Source organism: Pleurodeles waltl, chromosome 10, assembly GCF_031143425.1.
Source record: "Pleurodeles waltl isolate 20211129_DDA chromosome 10, aPleWal1.hap1.20221129, whole genome shotgun sequence".
Classification (NCBI taxonomy): domain Eukaryota; kingdom Metazoa; phylum Chordata; class Amphibia; order Caudata; family Salamandridae; genus Pleurodeles; species Pleurodeles waltl.
The window spans coordinates 340164-361713 of NC_090449.1; the positions used below are offsets into that span (position 1 = coordinate 340164).

General features: G+C 49.2%; 1 protein-coding gene across 5 annotated transcripts in view; it reads right to left on the reverse strand.

Annotated features, from left to right (window-relative positions):
• The window catches only part of G6PD (glucose-6-phosphate dehydrogenase), a 120706-nt gene that overhangs the window by 41237 nt on the left and 57919 nt on the right, over nt 1–21550 (reverse strand). For all 5 annotated transcript variants that reach the window (XM_069209282.1, XM_069209284.1, XM_069209286.1 and 2 more), the window contains 5 exons: nt 19040–19198; nt 17800–17925; nt 12846–12939; nt 11649–11835; nt 6358–6593 (listed from right to left, as the gene is read on the reverse strand). In XM_069209282.1, coding sequence (XP_069065383.1) covers nt 6358–6593; nt 11649–11835; nt 12846–12939; nt 17800–17925; nt 19040–19198 — 802 coding nt within the window. The remainder of the gene's footprint in view (nt 1–6357; nt 6594–11648; nt 11836–12845; nt 12940–17799; nt 17926–19039; nt 19199–21550) is intronic.

Genomic DNA, 21550 nt, shown 5'->3' on the forward strand with positions numbered 1-21550 from the left:
GTCTGAAATAATGTTCTTAATACAGCTTGACCTACTGTGGCTTGTTGTGCGGATAACACATCTACACAGTAGTGCTTGGTGAATGTGTGAGGCGTAGACCATGTGGCTGCCTTACATATTTCTTGCATTGGGATGTTTCCTAGAAAGGCCATGGTAGCACCTTTCTTTCTGGTTGAGTGTGCCCTTGGTGTAATGGGCAGCTGTCGTTTAGCTTTAAGGTAGCAGATTTGGATGCATTTAACTATCCATCTGGCTATACCTTGTTTTGATATTGGGTTTCCTGCATGAGGTTTTTGGAATGCAATAAATAGTTGTTTAGTCTTTCTGATGTTCTTTGTTCTGTCAATGTAATACATTAATGCTCTTTTGACATCTAATGTATGTAGTGCCCTCTCAGCTACTGAATCTGGCTGTGGGAAGAACACTGGAAGTTCCACTGTTTGATTTAGATGGAACGGTGAAATAACCTTTGGTAAAAATTTAGGATTAGTCCTTAGGACGACCTTATTCTTGTGTAGTTGTATAAAAGGTTCTTGTATTGTAAACGCCTGAATCTCGCTTACTCTTCTTAGGGAAGTAATGGCGATGAGAAATGCCACCTTCCAGGTTAGGAACTGTATTTCGCAGGAGTGCATGGGTTCAAAAGGTGGACCCATAAGTCTAGTTAGGACAACATTTAGGTTCCATGAAGGAACAGGTGGTGTTCTTGGTGGAATAATTCTTTTAAGGCCCTCCATGAATGCTTTAATGACTGGTATCCTATATAGGGAAGTTGAATAGGTAGTCTGCAGGTATGCAGATATTGCTGCAAGGTGTATTTTAATGGAAGAGAAAGCTAGGTTAGATTTTTGTAGGTGAAGCAAGTAACCTACCACATGTTTTGGAGTTGTGTGTAATGGTTGTATTTGATTAATATGGCAGTAGCAAACAAACCTCTTCCATTTACTTGCATAGCAGTGCCTGGTGGATGGCCTTCTGGCTTGCTTTATGACTTCCATACACTCTTGTGTAAGTTGTAAGTGTCCGAATTCTAGGATTTCAGGAGCCAGATTGCTAGATTCAGCAATGCTGGATCTGGGTGCCTGATCTGTTGGTTGTGTTGTGTTAGCAGATCCGGCCTGTTGGGCAGTTTGATGTGTGGTACTACTGATAGGTCTAGCAGCGTTGTGTACCAGGGTTGCCTTGCCCAAGTTGGTGCTATTAATATGAGTTTGAGTTTGTTTTGACTGAGTTTGTTTACCAGATAAGGAAGGAGAGGGAGAGGAGGAAAAGCGTAGGCAAATATCCCTGACCAGTTCATCCATAGGGCATTGCCCTGGGACTGCCTGTGTGGGTATCTGGATGCGAAGTTTTGGCATTTTGCGTTCTCTTTTGTCGCAAACAAGTCTATTTGAGGTGTTCCCCAGAGCTTGAAGTAAGTGTTCAGAGTTTGGGGGTGAATTTCCCATTCGTGTACCTGTTGATGATCTCAAGAGAGATTGTCTGCGAGTTGATTCTGAATCCCTGGGATAAACTGTGCTATTAGGCGAATTTGGTTGTGAATTGCCCAATGCCATATTTTTTGTGCCAACCGGCTCAACTGCGTTGAGTGTGTCCCCCCTTGCTTGTTTAGATAATACATTGTTGTCATGTTGTCTGTTTTGACGAGAATGTATTTGTGAACTATTATTGGTTGGAAAGCCTTTAGTGCTTGAAAAACTGCTAGCAGTTCTAGGTGATTTATATGCAGCTTTGTTTGATGTACGTCCCATTGTCCTTGGATGCTGTGTTGATTGAGGTGTGGTCCCCACCCAATCATGGAAGCATCTGTTGTTATTACGTATTGTGGCACTGGGTCTTGGAAAGGCCGCCCTTTGTTTAAATTTATATTGTCCCACCATAGAAGCGAGAGGTAAGTTTGGCGGTCTATTAACACCAGATCTAGAAGGTGACCCTGTGCTTGTGACCATTGTGATGCTAGGCACTGTTGTAAGGGCCTCATGTGCAGTCTTGCGTTCGGGACAATGGCTATGCATGAAGACATCATGCCTAGGAGTTGTAATATCATCTTTGCTTGTATCTTTTGTGTTGGATACATGCGTTGTATGATGTTGTTGAAGTTTTGAATTCTTTGTGGACTTGGAGTGGCTACTCCTTTTGTTGTGTTTACTATGGCTCCTAGGTACTGTTGTACCTTGCACGGCAGGATGTTTGATTTTGCGAAGTTGACGGTGAACCCTAGTTTGTAGAGGGTTTGTATGATTTGATTTGTGTGGTGTGAGCACTTTGCTAACGAATGGGTCTTGATTAGCCAGTCGTCTAGATACGGGAATACATGTATTTGCTGCCTTCTGATGTGTGCAGCGACTACTGCTAGACATTTTGTAAAGACTCTTGGTGCTGTTGTTAAACCGAAAGGCAATACTTTGAATTGGTAATGTATTCCTTTGAATACAAACCTTAGGTATTTCCTGTGCGATGGATGTATCGGTATATGGAAATACGCGTCTTTGAGGTCTAAGGTTGTCATGTAGTCGTGTAGTTTCAGCAATGGTAACACTTCTTGTAGTGTGACCATGTGAAAGTGGTCTGATTTGATGTATGTGTTTACTATTCTGAGGTCTAGGATTGGTCTTAGCGTCTTGTCCTTTTTTGGTATTAAGAAGTACAGTGAATAAACTCCTGTGTTTATTTGTGTGTTTGGTACTAATTCGATTGCATTCTTTTGCAATAGTGCTTGAACTTCTGTCTCCAGGAGCTGGGAATGATGTTGAGATAAATTCTGTGCTCTTGGTGGTATGTTTGGAGGGAATTGTAGAAATTCTATGCAATAACCATGTTGGATAATTGCTAGAACCCAAGTGTCTATAGTGATTTCCTGCCATGCCTTGTAATAATGACCTATTCTTCCCCCCACTGGTGTTGTGTGGAGGGGATGAGTGACATGTGAGTCACTGCTTAGTTGTAGGGGTTTTGGGGCTTTGAAATTTTCCCCTATTTCTAGGGAATTGCCCTCCTCTGTATTGGCCCCAAAAGCCTCCCCTGTACTGTCCCTGGTAACTGGACGGTGTTGCCTGTGAGGTGCTGGCTTGTGTGGCCTGACCCCGAAACCCCCCTCTAAAGGGTGTTTTGCGGAAGGTGCCGTAGTTTCCTCTGCTCTGCGGGGAGTAGAGTGCGCCCATTGCTTTAGCAGTGTCCGTGTCCTTTTTAAGTTTTTCTATCGCCGTGTCCACTTCTGGACCGAACAGTTCTTTTTCATTGAAAGGCATATTGAGAACTGCCTGCTGTATCTCTGGTTTAAACCCAGACGTTCGTAGCCATGCATGCCTTCTGATGGTCACAGATGTATTAATTGTCCTTGCAGCTGTGTCTGCTGCGTCCATGGAGGAGCGTATCTGGTTGTTTGAAATGTTTTGACCTTCTTCAACCACTTGCTTTGCCCTCTTTTGTAGGTCTTTGGGTAGATGTTCAATGAGGTGTTGCATCTCATCCCAATGGGCTCTGTCATAGCGCGCAAGTAGTGCTTGAGAGTTCGCGATGCGCCACTGGTTTGCCGCCTGTGCTGCGACTCTCTTTCCAGCTGCATCGAACTTGCGGCTTTCCTTATCTGGGGGTGGTGCATCCCCAGATGTGTGGGAGTTGGCCCTTTTCCTAGCTGCTCCTACAACGACGGAATCTGGTGGCAGCTGTGCAGTGATGAAAACAGGGTCTGTAGGGGGCGCCTTATACTTTTTTTCCACTCTTGGTGTGATTGCCCTACTTTTGACCGGCTCCTTAAAAATTTCTTTTGCGTGCCGGAGCATACCAGGGAGCATAGGCAGGCTTTGGTAGGAGCTGTGGGTGGAGGAGAGGGTGTTGAATAAAAAGTCATCCTCGACCTGTTCTGAGTGGAGGCTTACATTGTGAAATTGTGCTGCTCTAGCCACCACTTGAGAATACGCAGTGCTGTCCTCTGGTGGAGATGGCTTCGTAGGGTATGCCTCCGGGCTGTTATCTGACACTGGGGCGTCGTATAAGTCCCATGCGTCCTGATCCTGGTCACCCTGGCTCATGGTGGTGTGAGCTGGGGAATGTGATGGAGTTTGTGCTGGTGATACGTGAATTACAGGTGGAGGAGAGGGTGGTGGAGTAACCTTCTTCACCACCTTTGTTTGTGGTGTTTGTTCAGTTTGGAACTCCAGTCTTCTCTTTCTTCTAATAGGGGGAAGGGTGCTTATTTTCCCTGTTCCCTCCTGTATGAAAATACGCTTTTGCGTATGGTCTACATCTGTAGATTGCAGCTCTTCCTCGAACCTATGCTTTCGCATTTGGGAGGTTAGTGATTGCTCCTCTGTATAAGAGCCTGAAACTGGGTCGGTTGCAGGTTGTTTTGGCACCGAAACCCTGTCTGCATCTTTTTTCGGCTCCGAGCTGACTTTTCTCTTTTTCGGGGCCGAAACCTCTCGGCGTCGATCTTCGCCGGTGCCGCTGTCTCGGCGTCGAGCCGTGTCTACACCGCTATCTCGGTGTCGATGCTTGTCTCCAGCACTTTCTCGGTCCCGAGAAGGCTGCGTGCCGGTGTCTCGACCGGAGTCGGACGGTCTCGGCACTGTTTGGGCCTTTTTCGGTGCCGACGGTCGGTCACCGAATTTATGGGTGGAGCCATGGCCTGGTGGCAGTGGCGTCCCCTGGGCCTTGTCAATCTTCTTATGTGTTGTTTTTGACGTCTTACTCACGGTTCGTGGGTCATCGAATTCCTCGGAGTCCGATTCGTGGATCGAGAAGGTACCTTCCTCTTCTTGTTCCTCAAACTCTCGGTGGGCTGTCGGCGCGGACGCCATTTGAAGTCTTCTGGCTCGACGGTCTCGGAGTGTTTTTCGGGACCGGAACGCACGACAGGCCTCGCAGGTGTCTTCACTGTGCTCAGGTGACAGGCACAGGTTACAGACCAAGTGTTGGTCTGTATAGGGGTACTTGTTGTGGCATTTGGGACAGAAACGGAACGAGGTCCGTTCCATCGGCGTTCTTCAGCACGCGGTCGGGCCGACCAGGCCCCGACGGGGGATCGAAAAACTACCCCGAAGGGCACCGGAGCTCTTCGATCTTCGATGCGGTGTTGAATCTAACTACGCCGATCCCGAACGCAACAATACCGATGAAAATCTTCCGAAATTAGCTATCTTTCCGTTCCGAAACTCGGAGCGACAGGAACACGTCCGAACCCGATGGCGGAAAAAAAACAATCGAAGATGGAGTCGACGCCCATGCGCAATGGACACAAAAGGAGGAGTCACTCGGTCCCGTGCCTCGAAAGACTTCTTCGAAGAAAAACAACTTGTAACACTCCGGCCCAACACCAGATGGCGAGCTATTGCAAAACATGCGTATCTACAGCGACAGATGCCATCGAACATGTAATTACGTTTCTATGTATTTTTTTTCTTTTTTACACAGTCAGGGAGTAGCCTAGTACTACCAAGGAAGTACTGTGGCACTTAAAAATGATTAATAAATACCAAACACTAAATATGTAAAAACAATATAAATACACTGTGCTACACTATATTTCATAAGTACAGTGTATTACAGTACATTATCAATTTTTAACATTTACATTTTTACAAACAAAAAAAAAAAAAAATCTATGTAGTACCACTATAATACCTACAAATTCCCACTCCACGTCAATCCACTGAACGCTCTTCTACTCTACAGACCCCAGCCCATCCATGGGCTACATTACAGAACCAAATAGCCCCTCCTGCAGGTCTGTCTACAGACACAGAAGCGCCTCATCAAGTTTACAATGCAGACCCCACGAGCCCCTCTTGAATGTTACACGACCGACCCAGCCGTCCCAGATACTACCAGCTGTAACAGTCCAGATATTACAGATCTCAGACCTCGGCAGCCCCAGGTACCACAGAGCCCGGCAGTCCCCGGGTAGAACAGAGCCCGGCAGCCCCCCAGGTACTACAGAGCCCGGCAGCCCCCCCCAGGTACTACAGAGCCCAGCAGCCCCCCCCAGGTACTACAGAGCCCAGCAGCCCCCCCCAGGTACTACAGAGCCCAGCAGCCCCCCCCCAGGTAACTACAGAGCCCGGCAGCCCCCCCAGGTAACTACAGAGCCCGGCAGCCCCCCCAGGTAACTACAGAGCCCGGCAGCCCCCCCAGGTAACTACAGAGCCCGGCAGCCCCCCCAGGTAACTACAGAGCCCGGCAGCCCCCCCAGGTACTACAGAGCCCGGCAGCCCCCCCAGGTACTACAGAGCCCGGCAGCCCCCCCAGGTACTACAGAGCCCAGCAGCCCCCCCAGGTACTATGGACCCCCCCCCCCCCCCAAAACAGCAGTCCCAAATATCACAGACCCCAGCAGTCTCAGGTGCACGTTCTGCCTACCTTGTACCGGTTGCCATAGGTGAGGTCCAACTCCGATTCTTCAGGGTTGAAGAACATTCCGGGCTTCTTGGTCATCATTTTGGCATAGACTGCTTCGTTGGGCTGAACGCGGATCACCAATTCGTTGCGCTTGCACTGCTGGTTGAAGATGTCACCAGGGACGTCACGGAACTGAAGCCGTACTTCAGCCTTACGCTCATTGAGGGCTTTACCGCAGCGGAGGATGAAGGGAACACCTGAGTTGAGAAGGTTCAGAGATCAGGTCACCGCGCAGGGCTTCTTACTCCAGGTTTACTAAGTACCATCCTAACTCTGTTCCTCAGACATGTCCTCTTCCAACTTTCCTCACTCCAAGTCCCCACCTCCCCTTGTTACCCCCTTACTCAAGTCATGCCCTCTTACTCTCTGCCTTAGTAAGCATCACCAACCTTCAAAACACCCTCTGCTCTCCCTTTATCTGGTATCATCCTCCGCCTACCGCCTGCTCCACACCAGCTCTATTCTTTCCACTACTGTCTTCTCCAGGTTGCCAGAGTGGTATGTTGAATCCATGGGGAGTGTAGTTCTTGGTTGTAAAATGTGGTGAGCAGCCTGGATGGCAGTGCTCTGCGTTCGCAGGATGGGCGTATCATGTAGGTTTGTTTCAATGCATGTGTGACTACGGCAGCTGTACACGTCGGATTTGTATAATGAGAGGTCCCTCCTAGGGATCCTGAGCGGTTTGGCTGTGCCTTGGAGAGCTTTGAGAGGACAGGTTCCTGTAATGTACTTAGATCTGTTCTGAGCCTCTGCAGCGGTCCGGATAGGCCTCTGGAACAGCCATGGTGTGGCACTGCCAGTTCCTTGGGTACCTCTTTTGTGCTGAGAATACAATGGAAGGCCTTGTAGTGAAGACAAAGCTACACCCTGGTGCCTGCTAAGGGAGGGCTTCGGCTTCGAAAAGGGTGCTTTGGTATTGTGTGAACCTCGAATGTTGCTAGGGGCCAGCTTTAGGTGGGATGGAGCATAAAGCGCTATATACATCTCTATGCCCTCTGCCAACCTGATGTAATGTGCTTTGAAGACTGAAATTTAACAAACTCCTCGCAATGCTGCAAAAGGGAAAGAAGGCCACTCAAAAGGCAGGGCCGTAGAAAGACCTGCCACATCGTGTGCACCTGGATGACAGAATAGGAAGCTCATTTTTACCCGAACATCTTTTTCAGAAGGATGTGTGAAAGTCCTATAACATTACTTGTATATGTAAAGCACACACTCACCTAAAAGGACATCATGGAAGGATGAAAGGCTGAGTGGATCCGCCAGGATTTTAACCTGTGACCATGAGTTCAAGCAGATCCCTGCAGTGGATGCATTATCCCACTGAACCACCAGAGCCAGCTTCATCTTCCTTCAAACAAGCCGCATCAGGAATGTGTGGCTGGCCCGCACTGACAAAATCCAGCGGTACGAGGCTCCATAAAACTACTGTGTTGATCACCAAGAGCCTTGCATGGTGACCTTTCAATACTCAGGGACTAGTGAAGCTTCCTCAGGGAAGTATTCTCTGGTGCTGACATAGCATGGCCGGGTGGCATGTAAAACAGCTATGCTAACGTTGAGGAGACGTATTCCGAAGCACAGAAGCAAAGCGTAATCAGCGATTTGAGCAAGAACATGGATAAGATCATCAATATTTTATAGTAATTTGAAGACATGTATGTAGAAGGCTGGCCCAAATTAGTTTTGAATTAACTGAACAATCACCAGATAAAAAAAACTTCATATTGAGAACAATAGGGCAATGGTCCTGGCTGCTGAATCTCTCCGCTTCAAAATGTACCAGACTACAGGACTGCTTTTTAATCGGCCACCTCTACGCGCCGGTGCTGTAACCCCACAGCACTCCTGAGGCTGCTCCACACGTTCTCCTTCGCCTGGCTCAAGGCAGACAGCAAGAGTCCTTCCCAGGAGAGGGGACATCGGGCCAAGTAACAAGGGCTGCTTTGCGATACTGGTCACCCTGCTTCCCCATCCAAGGCACATCCTTCTAGACACCTGCCAACCCTAGGCTGCTCAGGGGGCTCCCCATCAGCAGCAGAGGCGGTCTGTCCGGGGATGAGCCTCAGACGTACGCTGTAATTGCTTTTCAACCACAATATCAAAGCGGACAGGTTATGGTCACTAAATAAATATTAAACCGTTTCACAAAACAGTTGATAATCAAAAAAGAGCCACTAGGTTTTCACTTAAAAACCTCTCTCATTCAACACTGTCCATACGCAAAATCTGGGAGAATACTTGTGAACTCCTTAACAACTAATTAAAGGCAGTCCAGAAAGCCACCTGGGAGCCCTCTTGTCCAGGGCAGAGAAAAGCGCATTGATTAATGTAAAGGTATAAAAGGTCTACAGCTCCCCAAAGAGATTAGGCTGCTGGGTTTAGGCGCACGACAGGTGTCAGAACAACAAAAGGGGGGCTGCAGGGGTGTGACTGTCTGAAAAACAGACTTCGGTTTCTTTCGTACGATGGGCTCAGGAGGGGGTTCATGGAGATCCAGGGTCAAGTGTTCCACCCTTTGGCTAATCCGCTGAGCTGAGTGAGGGGAGCGTTGCACGATCTGAGAAGAGGTCTAGCACATAAGGCGTGATGCGTTTTTAGAGGTAAACAGGACCTCTTATGAAAAGCCCGGCAGGGCAGGGAAAGAGTTTTAAACTGATTTTATCTAGGACAGGGACCTGCGGCGAGGAAGGCGAAGGGTGAGGCGGACTCACGGCTGCATCCTGGACCATCTGCGGCTGGCAGGTAAAGCTCCTTGGCAGACCAAGGTACAGTGCATTGGCGCGGCCGACAAAGCTGGGCTGTAAAGGATCTGAGCACATACCCGAAGGGACATCTGAAGAAACATCTTCATTAAAGTAGAACAAGTAGAACAAGTATTCTCGCTTCTGCTCCTGCTTCCCACAGGGAAGGTTCTTCGGGCTCCAGAGCTCTGGCAGCGCAGCAGTGAGCCCAAGCTGTGCCTGCTGGAGGTCAGGAGGGGTTTGGACTCGGAGCGGAGTGCGCAGGGAGAAGGAGGTCCAGAGAGGACTGACACCAGCAGGAGCACCTCTCCATCCCACAAGGCCTCCAGCCACTAGTGACTTCTCTCCTACAGTAACTGTGTGGAGAGTGAAAGCCCGAGCTACACTTATCCCTCCCTGCGGGAATGAACTGTTCTCTCGCCTTCTAACACCTTTCCAAAGTAACACGCGAGATGCAACCAACCCTGACCAGGAGAAGGCAATCGAGGATGAACAGCAGGTCTTTTGAGAGTCCCCTCTGAAGCCTTCGTGCGCATGCGTGGGTTCCAGGGCAAGGGCAGGGTTAAAGCACCCTGAAGCCTTCGTGCGCCTGCGTGGCATCGAGGGCAAGGGTTGGTCAAAGACAACTCTTGCTGCTGCACCGTGCACACTGGCATTCAGCCGGTGCCCGGTGTCCATGTGGGGTGTGCCCTGTGCCACCGACAAAGCTGTGAAGAACTTTCAGCTTTCTTTCAGAACATGGTGAAGTCCAGATCTAATTTGGGGTAATCCCAAAAGTGTGCATTTTACTCATATTCCAAACACCCAGACCTGATGCGACAGCCTCGGAGTGAATTTAAGTTGTCATTCTATGCGAGGACTGATGTCTGGCCTTGAATGAGAACCACATCAACGCAAAAGCAGAAGACACGGACTTGCTGAACACCGTCCTTTAACGGAGCAGAGACAATGAATTGTTCAAAGCCTTCCTCCAATGTGGAGGAGCGACATGGAGCAACCCAACTGGTTATCACAAGGGGAAGCCGTGGAGTCAGAGAATCTGTGTTTTATCCTTGAGGGGAGATCATTACTTTCAGCCCAGACCTGGTTGTCAGAGCAAGAATCGAACCAAGACAAAAAGATCTGCGCTGGAATTAACCTGACCTCTCGTCCCGTGACTTGTGCCAGCAGGCAGAGTGATGTGCACATTTCTTAATTCTGCTTTCCAAAGGTGATCTTAAGGTCCTGTTTCTTGCCGTCTGCCAACCACGAATTAAGGATATACTCATGAGCCAGTCATTTAAATGATGGAACACATGTATGTTTTGTGTTCTGAGGTGTGCAACAACTCCTGCTAAGCACTTTGTGAAGACTCTGGGAGCAGTCGTGCCTCCGAAAGGCAAGACTCTGAACTGCTAGTGTTTGTCTGCAACTACAAACCTTAGGTAATTGCAGTGTGCAGGGTGGACGGGGATATGGAAGTAGGCGTCCTTCTGATCTAGAGCCGTCATAAAGTGGCCGTGTTGTAGAAGTGAAATAACGTCTTGAAATGTACCCTTATAAAAGAGTCCTGAGAGAATGTACTGGTTTAATGGTCTGAAGTCCAGATTAGGCCTGAGCGAGCCAGTATGGGGAATATACTCCTGTTCCCTGGTGCTGTACTGGAATCGACTCTGGCCCCTTCGAGGAGAAGGGGTTGTCTTGTTTTGGAGGAGCTCCTCCATCTCATCCCAGTGAGCCTGATCATACCTCGCTAGAAAGATCTGTGAAATGGCGCTGCACCAGTGATTGCCGCCTGTGCAGCCACCCTTTGCTGGCAGTAGCCAGTTTTGGGCTCTCCTGGTCTGGGGAGGAGAGTCCCCCGTGGCCTGACTATGGCCCACTTATGCGCAGTGGTGGCCACTACCGAGTCTGGTGCGACATGGGATCTGATATATAGTGGATCAAAGGGAGCACGTTTATACTTTGTGTACTCTAGGGGTGATAACCCTAGAGCAGGCAGGTTCTTTAAAAATATCATCTGCGTGTTGAAGCATGCCAGGGAGCATGGGGAGGAACTGGATATTCCTAGGAGTGGCTGTTAAGAGTATCGAACAGGAAGTCCTGCTCAATGAGCAGTTCAACACTGCGGAAGGCGGCTGCCCAAGCTACTTCCTGCTGATAGGATGCAGTATCCTCTGGTGGGGAGGGTCGTGCAGCATTCAAATCTGGGCCTGTACTGATCATGAGATTGGGGTCATGTGTCCCATGGATCGGGGTCCTGCTGCATCCCACACAAATCCTCCCCAATAAATAAAGGGGAACCCGATGTCAGATCTCCTGCAGTAGGAGATGCAGGTGAATGGGGGGTTTGGTGGGGGGAGAAGAAAAGCAGGGAGTGAGGTGGTGGTGAAGGTGGATCAGGGGGCGGTGGGGAAGGGGAGAAGGCTTGAGAGAGGTGGTGGTAGCCTTGCCCGTAGTGTCCTCTTGAATGCGACTACCACCCGAGCCTCCATTCCCTGCGTACTTCAATGCTTGCCCTGTACTCACCATCCCATCTCTCGTTGTGCACATAGAGCACAGCAGTAGCAAACGTGGCCGTGGTGGTGCCGGCAGGCACTGTGGGGTCGTCCAGGTAACCCTTCTGGGCCTCTCCTTCTCCTTTGGGGTTCCCCACATACTGTCCCAGAACGACATTACTCGGTGTCACCTCAGAGATGCACTTCAAAACCTTCACCTAAAGGAGGACATCTGTGTTACCAGTGATGCACCATCTTCCTGGACCTCAAACAGCTGCTTCCACACCCCCAAGAGAAGCAAACCCATAGACACCACAAAACACAGGCCCTACAATGCATGCAAGCACAACGAGTACCACACAATGCAGACACTAGCTCGCAGACACTACAACACACTAATCGCAAGTATGCACTCCACACTGCAGCCTTTACAATGAACATCCCTCCACAGACCTTTATCTGCAGCAGATAACCTATACTACAAACCCTACAACGAGCATCACACGGACACAAGATAGATCACAGCCTGCAAGTGTGAGAATGGACACCACAGAACAGACACCTTACACTGCAGACCCCACCGGATCCCCCTCAGTACAATCCTGCACAGCAGACCCTACCACTGAAGTCCCCCACCAGACACCCTACAATGTACAGCACACACTGCACGCCCGCGGTACTGACAACTGCATTTCAATAGGTGAAACAGCGCAGGTCATCCCTGGCCCCCTCTGATGGGAGGCTGAGATCCGCTGCTGCAGTCAGGAGCTGGAATGACAGCTGTGTCACTGGGCTCAAAGCGCTTGCTGATGTGATAGGTTTCACAGTTTAAAGGGCTTGTTTAAAAGCTGCTCCCAACAACCGCAGAGAGGAACGTGAAGGCCGTTGCTTCGGTTGAGACTGAGTGCTAATCGTGCCACAGCATCATCATGCAGACAGTGCGGGTCCTGCAGCACAGGCAATGTGGAGGGAACTCGTGTGTGGACGCCTGGGCCTGGCCTGCCAGGTCACTCCAACCAGTGCCCAAGACCCGACACCACGCAGGCGGACTGGGGAGGAGCGGAGAAGTGGAGGTTGAGAGAAGGTTAGCACTATCCTCTCTGCACTTTCTTACCCAGGAATGAGCTGGCACTGTAGATACCATGACGTGGTAGAAAAGCAAGGGTCTCCGTCACATACCCACCCTGGAACCACTAGAGCAAAATGCAACTATCAGAAGGAGGCCAACCTTTTCATCACGGACATCATCGGAGCCAGTAGAACAGGGCTTCTCCATGGCCACAAGACACAACATTTGCAGAAGGTGATTCTGCATGACGTCTCTGAAAAGAAGGAGAGAGAAGTCAATGTGGGATAAAGACAGCACTCAAAGAGCTTCTGGACTTCTGAGCAGCCACTAAAACAGATGTCCCTTTAACCCCTCCCTCCTAGGCTGGCCAGGGCAAACGCAGCTCTCAAGCTTCAGACACCCCTGTAACGTTCTCTTACAGAGAATGAAATATTTCTGCCTCCTTCAAGGACGCCGGGCCTGCAAGGGCTTCCAAGCCTCTTTCTGCCACATCCCAAGACCAGGCTCTGAGTGGCTGAACAAAGGTGGAACAGTCACTAGAGTCTCTGCCTGGCAGCGTGCAGAGGGCAAAGCTTCCTTTCGGAAGACTGGAGTGAGCTGGGATAATTGTAATATGATGTAATACAGATAAAAGTATGATATATCGATTCCAAAAAGTACAAATATATTAAGCTCCACAAGTTGTGAAATATCTGTGCACCACCTGCACTGATGGGGATGGGTGCAGATAAAAATGACGCACAAATATTGCAATACCAATTCATTTGGTTAGCTGCAAATGCAATGCTGTCTTTGGTTCAAATATTACATGCGCGTGCTTCTACTTAAGGTTTTATTTCATACGTGTTAATACGTCACCAAAGCTGGAACCCACTCCTGTCCCACTGTTCGCTCTTCTGTTTACTGAGATTTTCTCTACTTGTCTTTTCTTTGATGTTCAAAATTTGAGACATTCCTTCAATAGCACTTAAATATAAAAAATAAAAAAATTGACTTGGCTGCCTACTCCTGTAAGAACCTTTGCTAGGTCGACGCACCTCAGCCTGAAAACAGCAGAAAAGTAGCCGTCCATTTAAAACATTCAGAAACAGAATTTCTTTAAGTGCCTGTAGCCACAAACAGCCTGCAGTAGAGCCTTCCAGGATGTGTGACTAGTAAAGACCAGGATTAAAAGTAATGACATTTTTTGTAGAAGAAAATCTTAGCAACTTGGTTTACATTGCATCTGGGCGTAGCACTTTCTTTCTGCCCTCAGATCTCCGCCACCGCAATGCCGAGTGTGAGCCACCAGCTTTATGTGGCCCTGACCAGAGTCCCAAGTGATGGCTGTCCCAGCCAGGAGGTGGTGTGAAGCTCTCCTACCAACCAGAAGGCAGTAGTCTTCAATCAGTGAGGAGGACAAGCGGTAGGGTTTTAAGTGCCATCAAAAAAGCCACTACAGAATCTCACATAAGGTCCTTGGGTGACCTGCCCAGGGCGTCACAATGGTTTTCTTACATGAGCTGCAGAGGTAAGCTTTGAGCAATCGGATCACAAAGGACTCAGATCAAACCTGCTTAGAGCAGACTTGATATAGACACAACGCCCTTTGGTCAATAGAACCTGCAATGCTCAGTGCCAAGAGACCTTTCTCACCAAAGAGAAGGTAAGGCCCTTTACTGGGGTCTTTTATTTCAGTGAAGACTGCACAGCTGAACCGATACACATATCCGACACCCAGTTCCGTGGCGGCAAAAAGAGTTGAGCCAGCGAGTCACAAAAGTCTTGTATTCAATCATCTAAACTCATCTGAGAAGACGTTCAAAGTTACTGAAAGTTCTTCGTTCTCTTCTAGATTTGGAAGTTGTATCTGGCTGGGATGGAGCCCATATCAGCCAGCATGAGACGGAGAAATGAGTTCTAATAAAAGCATCTAAAAGACAATCAGTGTACTTCAACTTGTCGAGCACTGCTGCAGCGCTGGATCCAAGGTACTTCTTACTTGTTGGGGTGGCTAAACCACGAGTATAGGGAACATAAGCAACACAGAGGACCTCTTCTAAAGGTACCTTGCAGTACTTCCACACCCAGCCAAGAAGGCAGCGGAACACTGCACGATCGAAGGCAATAACACAGTCAACGAGTGACTGGAGGGGCGGCTGCCTCCTGAGAGCAAAAGCTTGCTCTTACTGCATCACGACAAAGTGATCTTTAAAGATGAGTCTTCAGCTCTTCCCTACACTGGAGAAGCACTGAAGCAGATCTGAAGGATGCTGAGGAGTTCTTCCAGGTCAAGGGTGCCTAGAAGGATAAGGCATGCTGCCTTGTTTTTTAACATTTTTTTAGACTTCTTTCTGTCCAGTTTGATGGTGTTCTGATTGCAGGTATGCCAAAAGCCACTAGAGATGGTGAGCTTGATGGACAGATATATATGCGTGGTTGCTCGTTGTGATGGCTTAGTAAACGATGAAGCCTGGCCACCGGAGTCAATGGCGTTCCATCAGGATGAGGATAATGTGCTCATATTTCTTTTGATCCTGGAAGAGACGTGCTGTGTCGTAAAGAATGGCCTTAAAGGGTGCCCAGTGTGCAGTCACGGAAGCCATGAAGCAGGCTCATGAATACAGATGCAAGTCTGAGGGTTGGCCCAGTAGTTGTGAATTGCTTTCTGGGAGGAAGTCTCAGTTTTCATTTTTTTAAGTGAGAGCTGGTACCTAGCCATCTCTGTTCTCAAGCCAATGAATTCCTTGAGGGTGAGGTTGGTGCCAAGGGTGAATTCAAATGACTTGGTATTTGGTGAAAGCTGGGGTTAGAAGCTGTCCCAGTTCAAGTCACTGCATCAAGTCTGTACTATTTCTTGCTTGCTGTTCTTGGTGAATAAGAGAATGTTTGTCTTAGCTGGGTTGAGTCTCCGGTGGGTTCTGGTTACAGGTCTGCATGAGGTGCAGGCAGTGTTTGAGGAGATGGATGTCTGGAGTGGAGAAGACTTCAAGTAGAGTTAAGTATTGTCAGGTTAGTAGTGAGTTTTTGTGGTGCTATCTGCCAGCAGGCCACCAATAGGGCTTTACTGCTGCCACAGATGCATAGCGAGACTTCCGACATATCTGGGTAGTCACTTAATGACAGTGAATTAAATAACGAGTACCTCTGGCCGGTCCTGAGAGGAAGGTTGGTGCCAGAATGCTTCTCTTAAAGAAAGGCGTTTGTGTTGGTTTGAATGACAAGCAAATCTTGGCAAAGAGTAGAAGAGCCTGGAAGAAGAACTTCTCGTTTTATTAGCTCTCCTCTATGGCCTCTTCTGAACCTAATCAATATCTAGATTTGCATTCCGGTCCGGACAAAAGAGCCAAAGGTCCATCTCCAGGGACCTGAATGGGCCACTACAGCCCCGTGTCAGGGAGGCGTGGCGTTCCCTTTACCACGGCCAGGTTCACTAGTGTCATGGCAAGGAAGCTACCTTTCTGTGGCGACTGCTCTCATCTTACACTGCTGAAAATCCACGTCTGGGCAACTCGTGGGCTTTCGTTTGCTGGGTAAAGAGGTTCAAAATTCTAAAAGGGAGTGAGTTTCTCGGCAGCTCCCTCGGTTACTTGGCCATCGCAGGTATTATTTAAAGTGAGCGGCCCAGCTCCACGGGGCCCCACTAGTTGGTGCTGCACATCTTTTGTCTGTCTGTGGCGTTGGGGGCATGCTGGCGGTGGCTTGATCATTCTGTCACCATTCGGCTGATTGGTTCCTGACGTCAGTTATTTCTCATCCTCTTTGTGCCCTGTGGTCCCTGCTAACAGAGCTTCCCTCGTTCCCAGAGCTCGGCTCCAGAACACTGCTGATCTCCAGGTACTTCTTCAGTGCGGCCTCCAGGCTAGAGAGCCCGTGTTACCGCACAGCTCATCCGCAGGACGTCCCTGTGCGCACCCTGCGGATTCCTGCATCTCATCGCCGCGTCCCTGCATCTACGCCCTTCAATGGGTCATCGTCTCTTCTGGGATCTTGGGGACACATCTCACGGGTACTATGAGAAGTGACTCCCGTTGACCTGCGCAGCCGTCCACAAGGCTCTTCAGGCCTCACAAGGTCAGTGAGTGCCAGGGACACCGGTTAGCCAGGATTTGATACACATCTCCACTCTCAACAAACCGACTTTGAACTTGCTGTCTTCCTCTCTGCAGTCTGGAGCAGTCCCGATAGCTTCCTCCTTCCGTGGAAGAGAATCAATCAGCCGTCACCTTTCAGTGGCTAGAACTGGTTGGCGTCTCCTGACCAGGGCACGTGGGTAAGGCCTGCGCCTTGGACTCGGCTCACTCCGTCACTACCACCCATGACGGAGTCTAGGTGGACAGGCAGCAGTGACTGCCCACTCAGGAAGGGGCACGTTTTGGTGGTCTGTCAGTCATCAAGGGACATAGGTCACCTTGAATGGACATGTATGACTGGAAAAAGATGAATACCTCAGAAACATGGTCAGGAGAGAGCAAAGCTTCTGAGGAACATTTGTACCAAGAATCCCGCTCTCTTTTCATTGCAGGAGCTGTATTAACAGCCACCTCAAAAGCTGCCTTTAAAAACAGTTTTCGTTCCCGACGGGCTGATGCTGAAACATCTCAGAACTGATTTAGGGGTCAAAGCTTCAGTTTTTGATGCAGAACGGCAGCACGTCTGGTTGAGCGTTGTGGGCTGGTTTCAGCATCACTTGTTTGTACTCTGGAGACATTATTCGATCTATCCTAGAAACTGCTTTACCTGTCTCAAGAGGCTTATGTAATGATAAAAACACGAATAAAAACACTTGTGTCTACGCATACACGGAGATGCTTTGGGTCAGCCCCCTTCATCCAGTGCTCACAGAGCGCGCATGGGGCTCTGCATGCTGGTGCATGTGTTGGGGACCGGGGCTTGGCTTCGCAAGTACCCCAAGTGGACACCCCGGGCTGTACCAGGGCTTCCAGCACACCCCAACAGGACAATACTATGAGCATGAATGAGGGGCCTCTGCCCTATGAGTATCGCACCCCACAAAGTAGTGAGCAAGCTTCCGAGCTACTTCATGAAGGAGGAGGGTTTGGAGTGAACACCACCAGTGAAAGCTGAAGAACCCACGGGCCCTCTGCAAAACTTCCCACAGGTTTGTACTCACCGAATGATCCCAAACTCGTCAAAGTAACCCCCACGACCTTCGGTTCCAAAGGGCTCCTTGAAGGTCAGCACCACACACCCAATGTTGTCTCGATTCCAGATGGGGCCAAAGATGCGGTTACCAAACCTGGGGAAGAGAGCTGAGGGTGAGAAGCGAGAAAGACTGTGGATGCCGAGAAGAGAGAGAGGGCTGAGGGTGAGACGAGAGAAAGAGAGGGCTGAGGGTGGGAAGACAGAGAGAGAGGGCTGAGGGTGAGACGAGAGACAGAGAGAGAGGGCTGAGGGTGAGACGAGAGAAAGAGAGGGCTGAGGGTGGGAAGACAGAGAGAGAGGGCTGAGGGTGAGACGAGAGAAAGAGAGGGCTGAGGGTGGGAAGACAGAGAGAGAGGGCTGAGGGTGAGACGAGAGAGAGAGAGAGAGGGCTGAGGGTGAGACGAGAGAGGGCTGAGGGTGGGAAGAGAGAGAGAGGGCTGAGGGTGGGAAGAGAGAGAGAGAGAGAAGGCTGAGGGTGGGAAGAGAGAGAGAGGGCTGAGGGTGGGAAGAGAGAGAGAGAGGGCTGAGGGTGGGAAGAGAGAGAGGGCTGAGGGTGGGAAGAGAGAGAGAGGGCTGAGGGTGGGAAGAGAGAGAGAGGGCTGAGGGTGGGAAGAGAGAGAGAGGGCTGAGGGTGGGAAGAGAGAGAGGGCTGAGGGTGGGAAGAGAGAGAGGGCTGAGGGTGGGAAGAGAGAGTAGGCAGATAAGAGAATAAACAGGAAGTGGGGAGCCCTGACAAAGTCTCACCAGAGGGACACACAAGGTTCATCACAGCACCACGAGGATACACAGCAACCACCACAACCACACACACGTCACACAGGGCTCACTGCAGCACCACAAAGGATACCCAGCAATCACTACAACCACACAGGTGTTACACAGGGCTCACTGCAGCACCACAAAGGATACACAGCGATCACCACAACCACACACATCACACAGGGCTCCCTGTAGCACCACAAGAGGGACACAATGCAATCACCACAACCACATGTATCACACGCGGCTCACTGCAGCACCACAAGAGGGTTACAGTCTGGTTACCACAGCCCCAAGAGGGATACACTGTGGCCTTAGAAATACCACGTGGGGCACCCAACACTTGAGAGAAGCACAGGATTCACCACAGAACCACAAGGTGACAGAGGGTTCAAATCAGCACACTGAGGGGCAAGAGGGACACACAAGGCGGGTTTTGAGGTACTCACCGCAACACCATGAGGTTCTGCACCATCTCTTTGCCCAGATAGTGGTCTATGCGGTAGATCTGCTCCTCTTTGAAAAGCGATGAAATGTGATTGGACAGTTTGTTGGAACTGTCCAGATCTTTCCCGAAAGGCTTCTCCACAATGACCCGGTTCCATCCACTGTAGAGAAACCCAAGAAAGAGAGGGATAATGACCAGGGTTGAGGAAGAGACCAACAGAAAGGAAAACACTGAACAAAGATCAAAGAAATGAGGTAAGAAGAAAGGTATGGACTTGGGAGAGCCCACCACTGAGACAGATGATCAGAAGAGGACAGGGAGACCGAGAGAGAAGGAATAACAAAGGGGGCCAAGAAGTGTAAAAAGGGCCACCAGAGAGCGAGTGAGGCTGAGTGTGTGAGTTGGGAGCATCTCTGTGCGAGGAATCATCAGGGCCCAGGAAGTGAGGGTCACGCCAGCTCAGACACGGGGAGACTGAGCAAAGTTGTGAGGGGTCCTTGACAGAAGCAGTGACTGACAAGTTTATGCTTGAGGAAGACACCGGAGGGGAAGGCTGAACGAGACCTTGAGTGAAAGGACACCTTAAACAAGCATTAGTATGAAACGGGTCTCGCGTTTGCTCGAGTTAAAGCTATTAGCGTTGTAAACGCCTAACAGGACTTTTCTTACCACATAAACTGAAAAGTAAAAGTTTCACTTAAGCGAGCCGACGGCTGCCATGAGCGCAAAGCAGACACACAAAAGGAAACTGAAGTTCCCTCGCTGTGAAACGTATCGGCAAAAGTGCAATTATCCATGTAACTGGAAAAAGTGCAATTATCCATGCAACAGGGTCCATGTCATGCAATGCGCTTGACTACTGCTCAGTGAGATCACGCTGCCTACGAAATAAAGAGAAAAAGTAGTACAGAAGCCATTTGGAAAACCCAGAGCCTCGTATGTTTTCAGTAGTTGGCCGGTGCGCTCGAGAAGGGCTTAACACTGGAAAAGGCATGACGTATACATGCCTTTCTCAAATGAAATCAAGCAAATTTTAAAAGGCAAGTCCACGAACCAACTAAACTGATGAGCGTGAAATGGGCGTGGTTACAAGCCCACATAGAGAGTACAGCAGGGACAGAGCGCTTTGCGCTCGACCCTAAAATAGCTGAGAATGTCCAGGAGCATTAAAACACCGTTCAGGAAGCTGAGGTACTCCCTGGTGAGAGGCTAACGGCCAAATGTGGGCTCTCTAACCCAGAGATTATATTCATCTGAAAACTGGTGCAAGTTTAAGAAGAATCCTTTAACGGCGTGCAGTAAAAATTATACTGGGTCTTCCTGGAGGGTAATTTCACAGATTTGTGGCTACTGGTTATTATATTGTTCCTGTTGAGGGGATTAAGTGTGTGTGTGTCCGTGTGAGACAGATGAGAGTGATAGAAACATATGTGAATCCACTCCGTGAAGCCCATTTAAAACTGAATTCAGGTGCAATATAAGGTAAACTTGTCCACTTGCAAGGAAAAAGAGTGAAATGTTGGTTGACACTCTGGGAAGACACCGCATACAGGGGCATTGCCTGGTCTGAGAACCCCTTCAGCAAAGAATACAGTTCCATATTGCTCACTTGAAGTCTTGGTGTCTGGCTTAGTTGCTGCTCAACAGCTCGCCTACAACCTGTCCACTGTAATTTATTCTAGCCCCAGAGTGCAACCCCGGTACGGCAGGATCTGGTGCTGCAACCCTTCTGCTCAACTTCTTCCAGCAAACTTTAATGCAGCTGCCTTTCTTGACTGGTACATCTCAACCTAAATACATAACATTCATTTAAGATATTGACCTCACACTGGGAAGCAGCTTAGAGGGACAGCCTCAGCAGAGAAGTGACAGCTGAGTGTTTGGGGACACAATGAGCGACTCCTTTAAAATTACAAGATTCTATTTGGAGGGGAGGGGGGTTATTTTAAGAGATTTGTATTTGAGTTTTTGTGTATTTTCAGAAAGAGACAACTTGATGTCAGGGACACAATGATTGCATTTTATCAAGATATATTTAAAGCCTATATTTGAGTGGTAATTTGTGTTGAATTCAAGAGACATTTTGCTGATGTTGTTTTCTTCGCAGTAGAGTGCACTTGTTGACTTCCCCTAACACATCTGGCGGCAGTTCACTATCCACAGAAAGGATTTTTATGACCTTATCAGTTCTGCTGTGTGAGGCCTCAGCCAGTGAGAGTGGTGTAAACTGTACTGGTGCCTGAACCTGGAAGATCTCTGCCATCAGGCCTGGAAGTTCGGACCAAGGCTGACTTGCCTATGGCTGGTTCCTGTCTGAGGCGACACAATGGCTAAAAATGATGAACTGGACAGTGCCCCAGAGTAATTACCAGTGACTAACAATAACTCCTGCTTTCTGCCCATCACCTTTTTCTTGTCCTACACAATCTTCCCCCTACTTACTTTCCTTTGGGTGAAGCAACAGTACGCTTGTGGGCCGTATTTTCTCATCCCGCAGACCAACAGTAGTGAC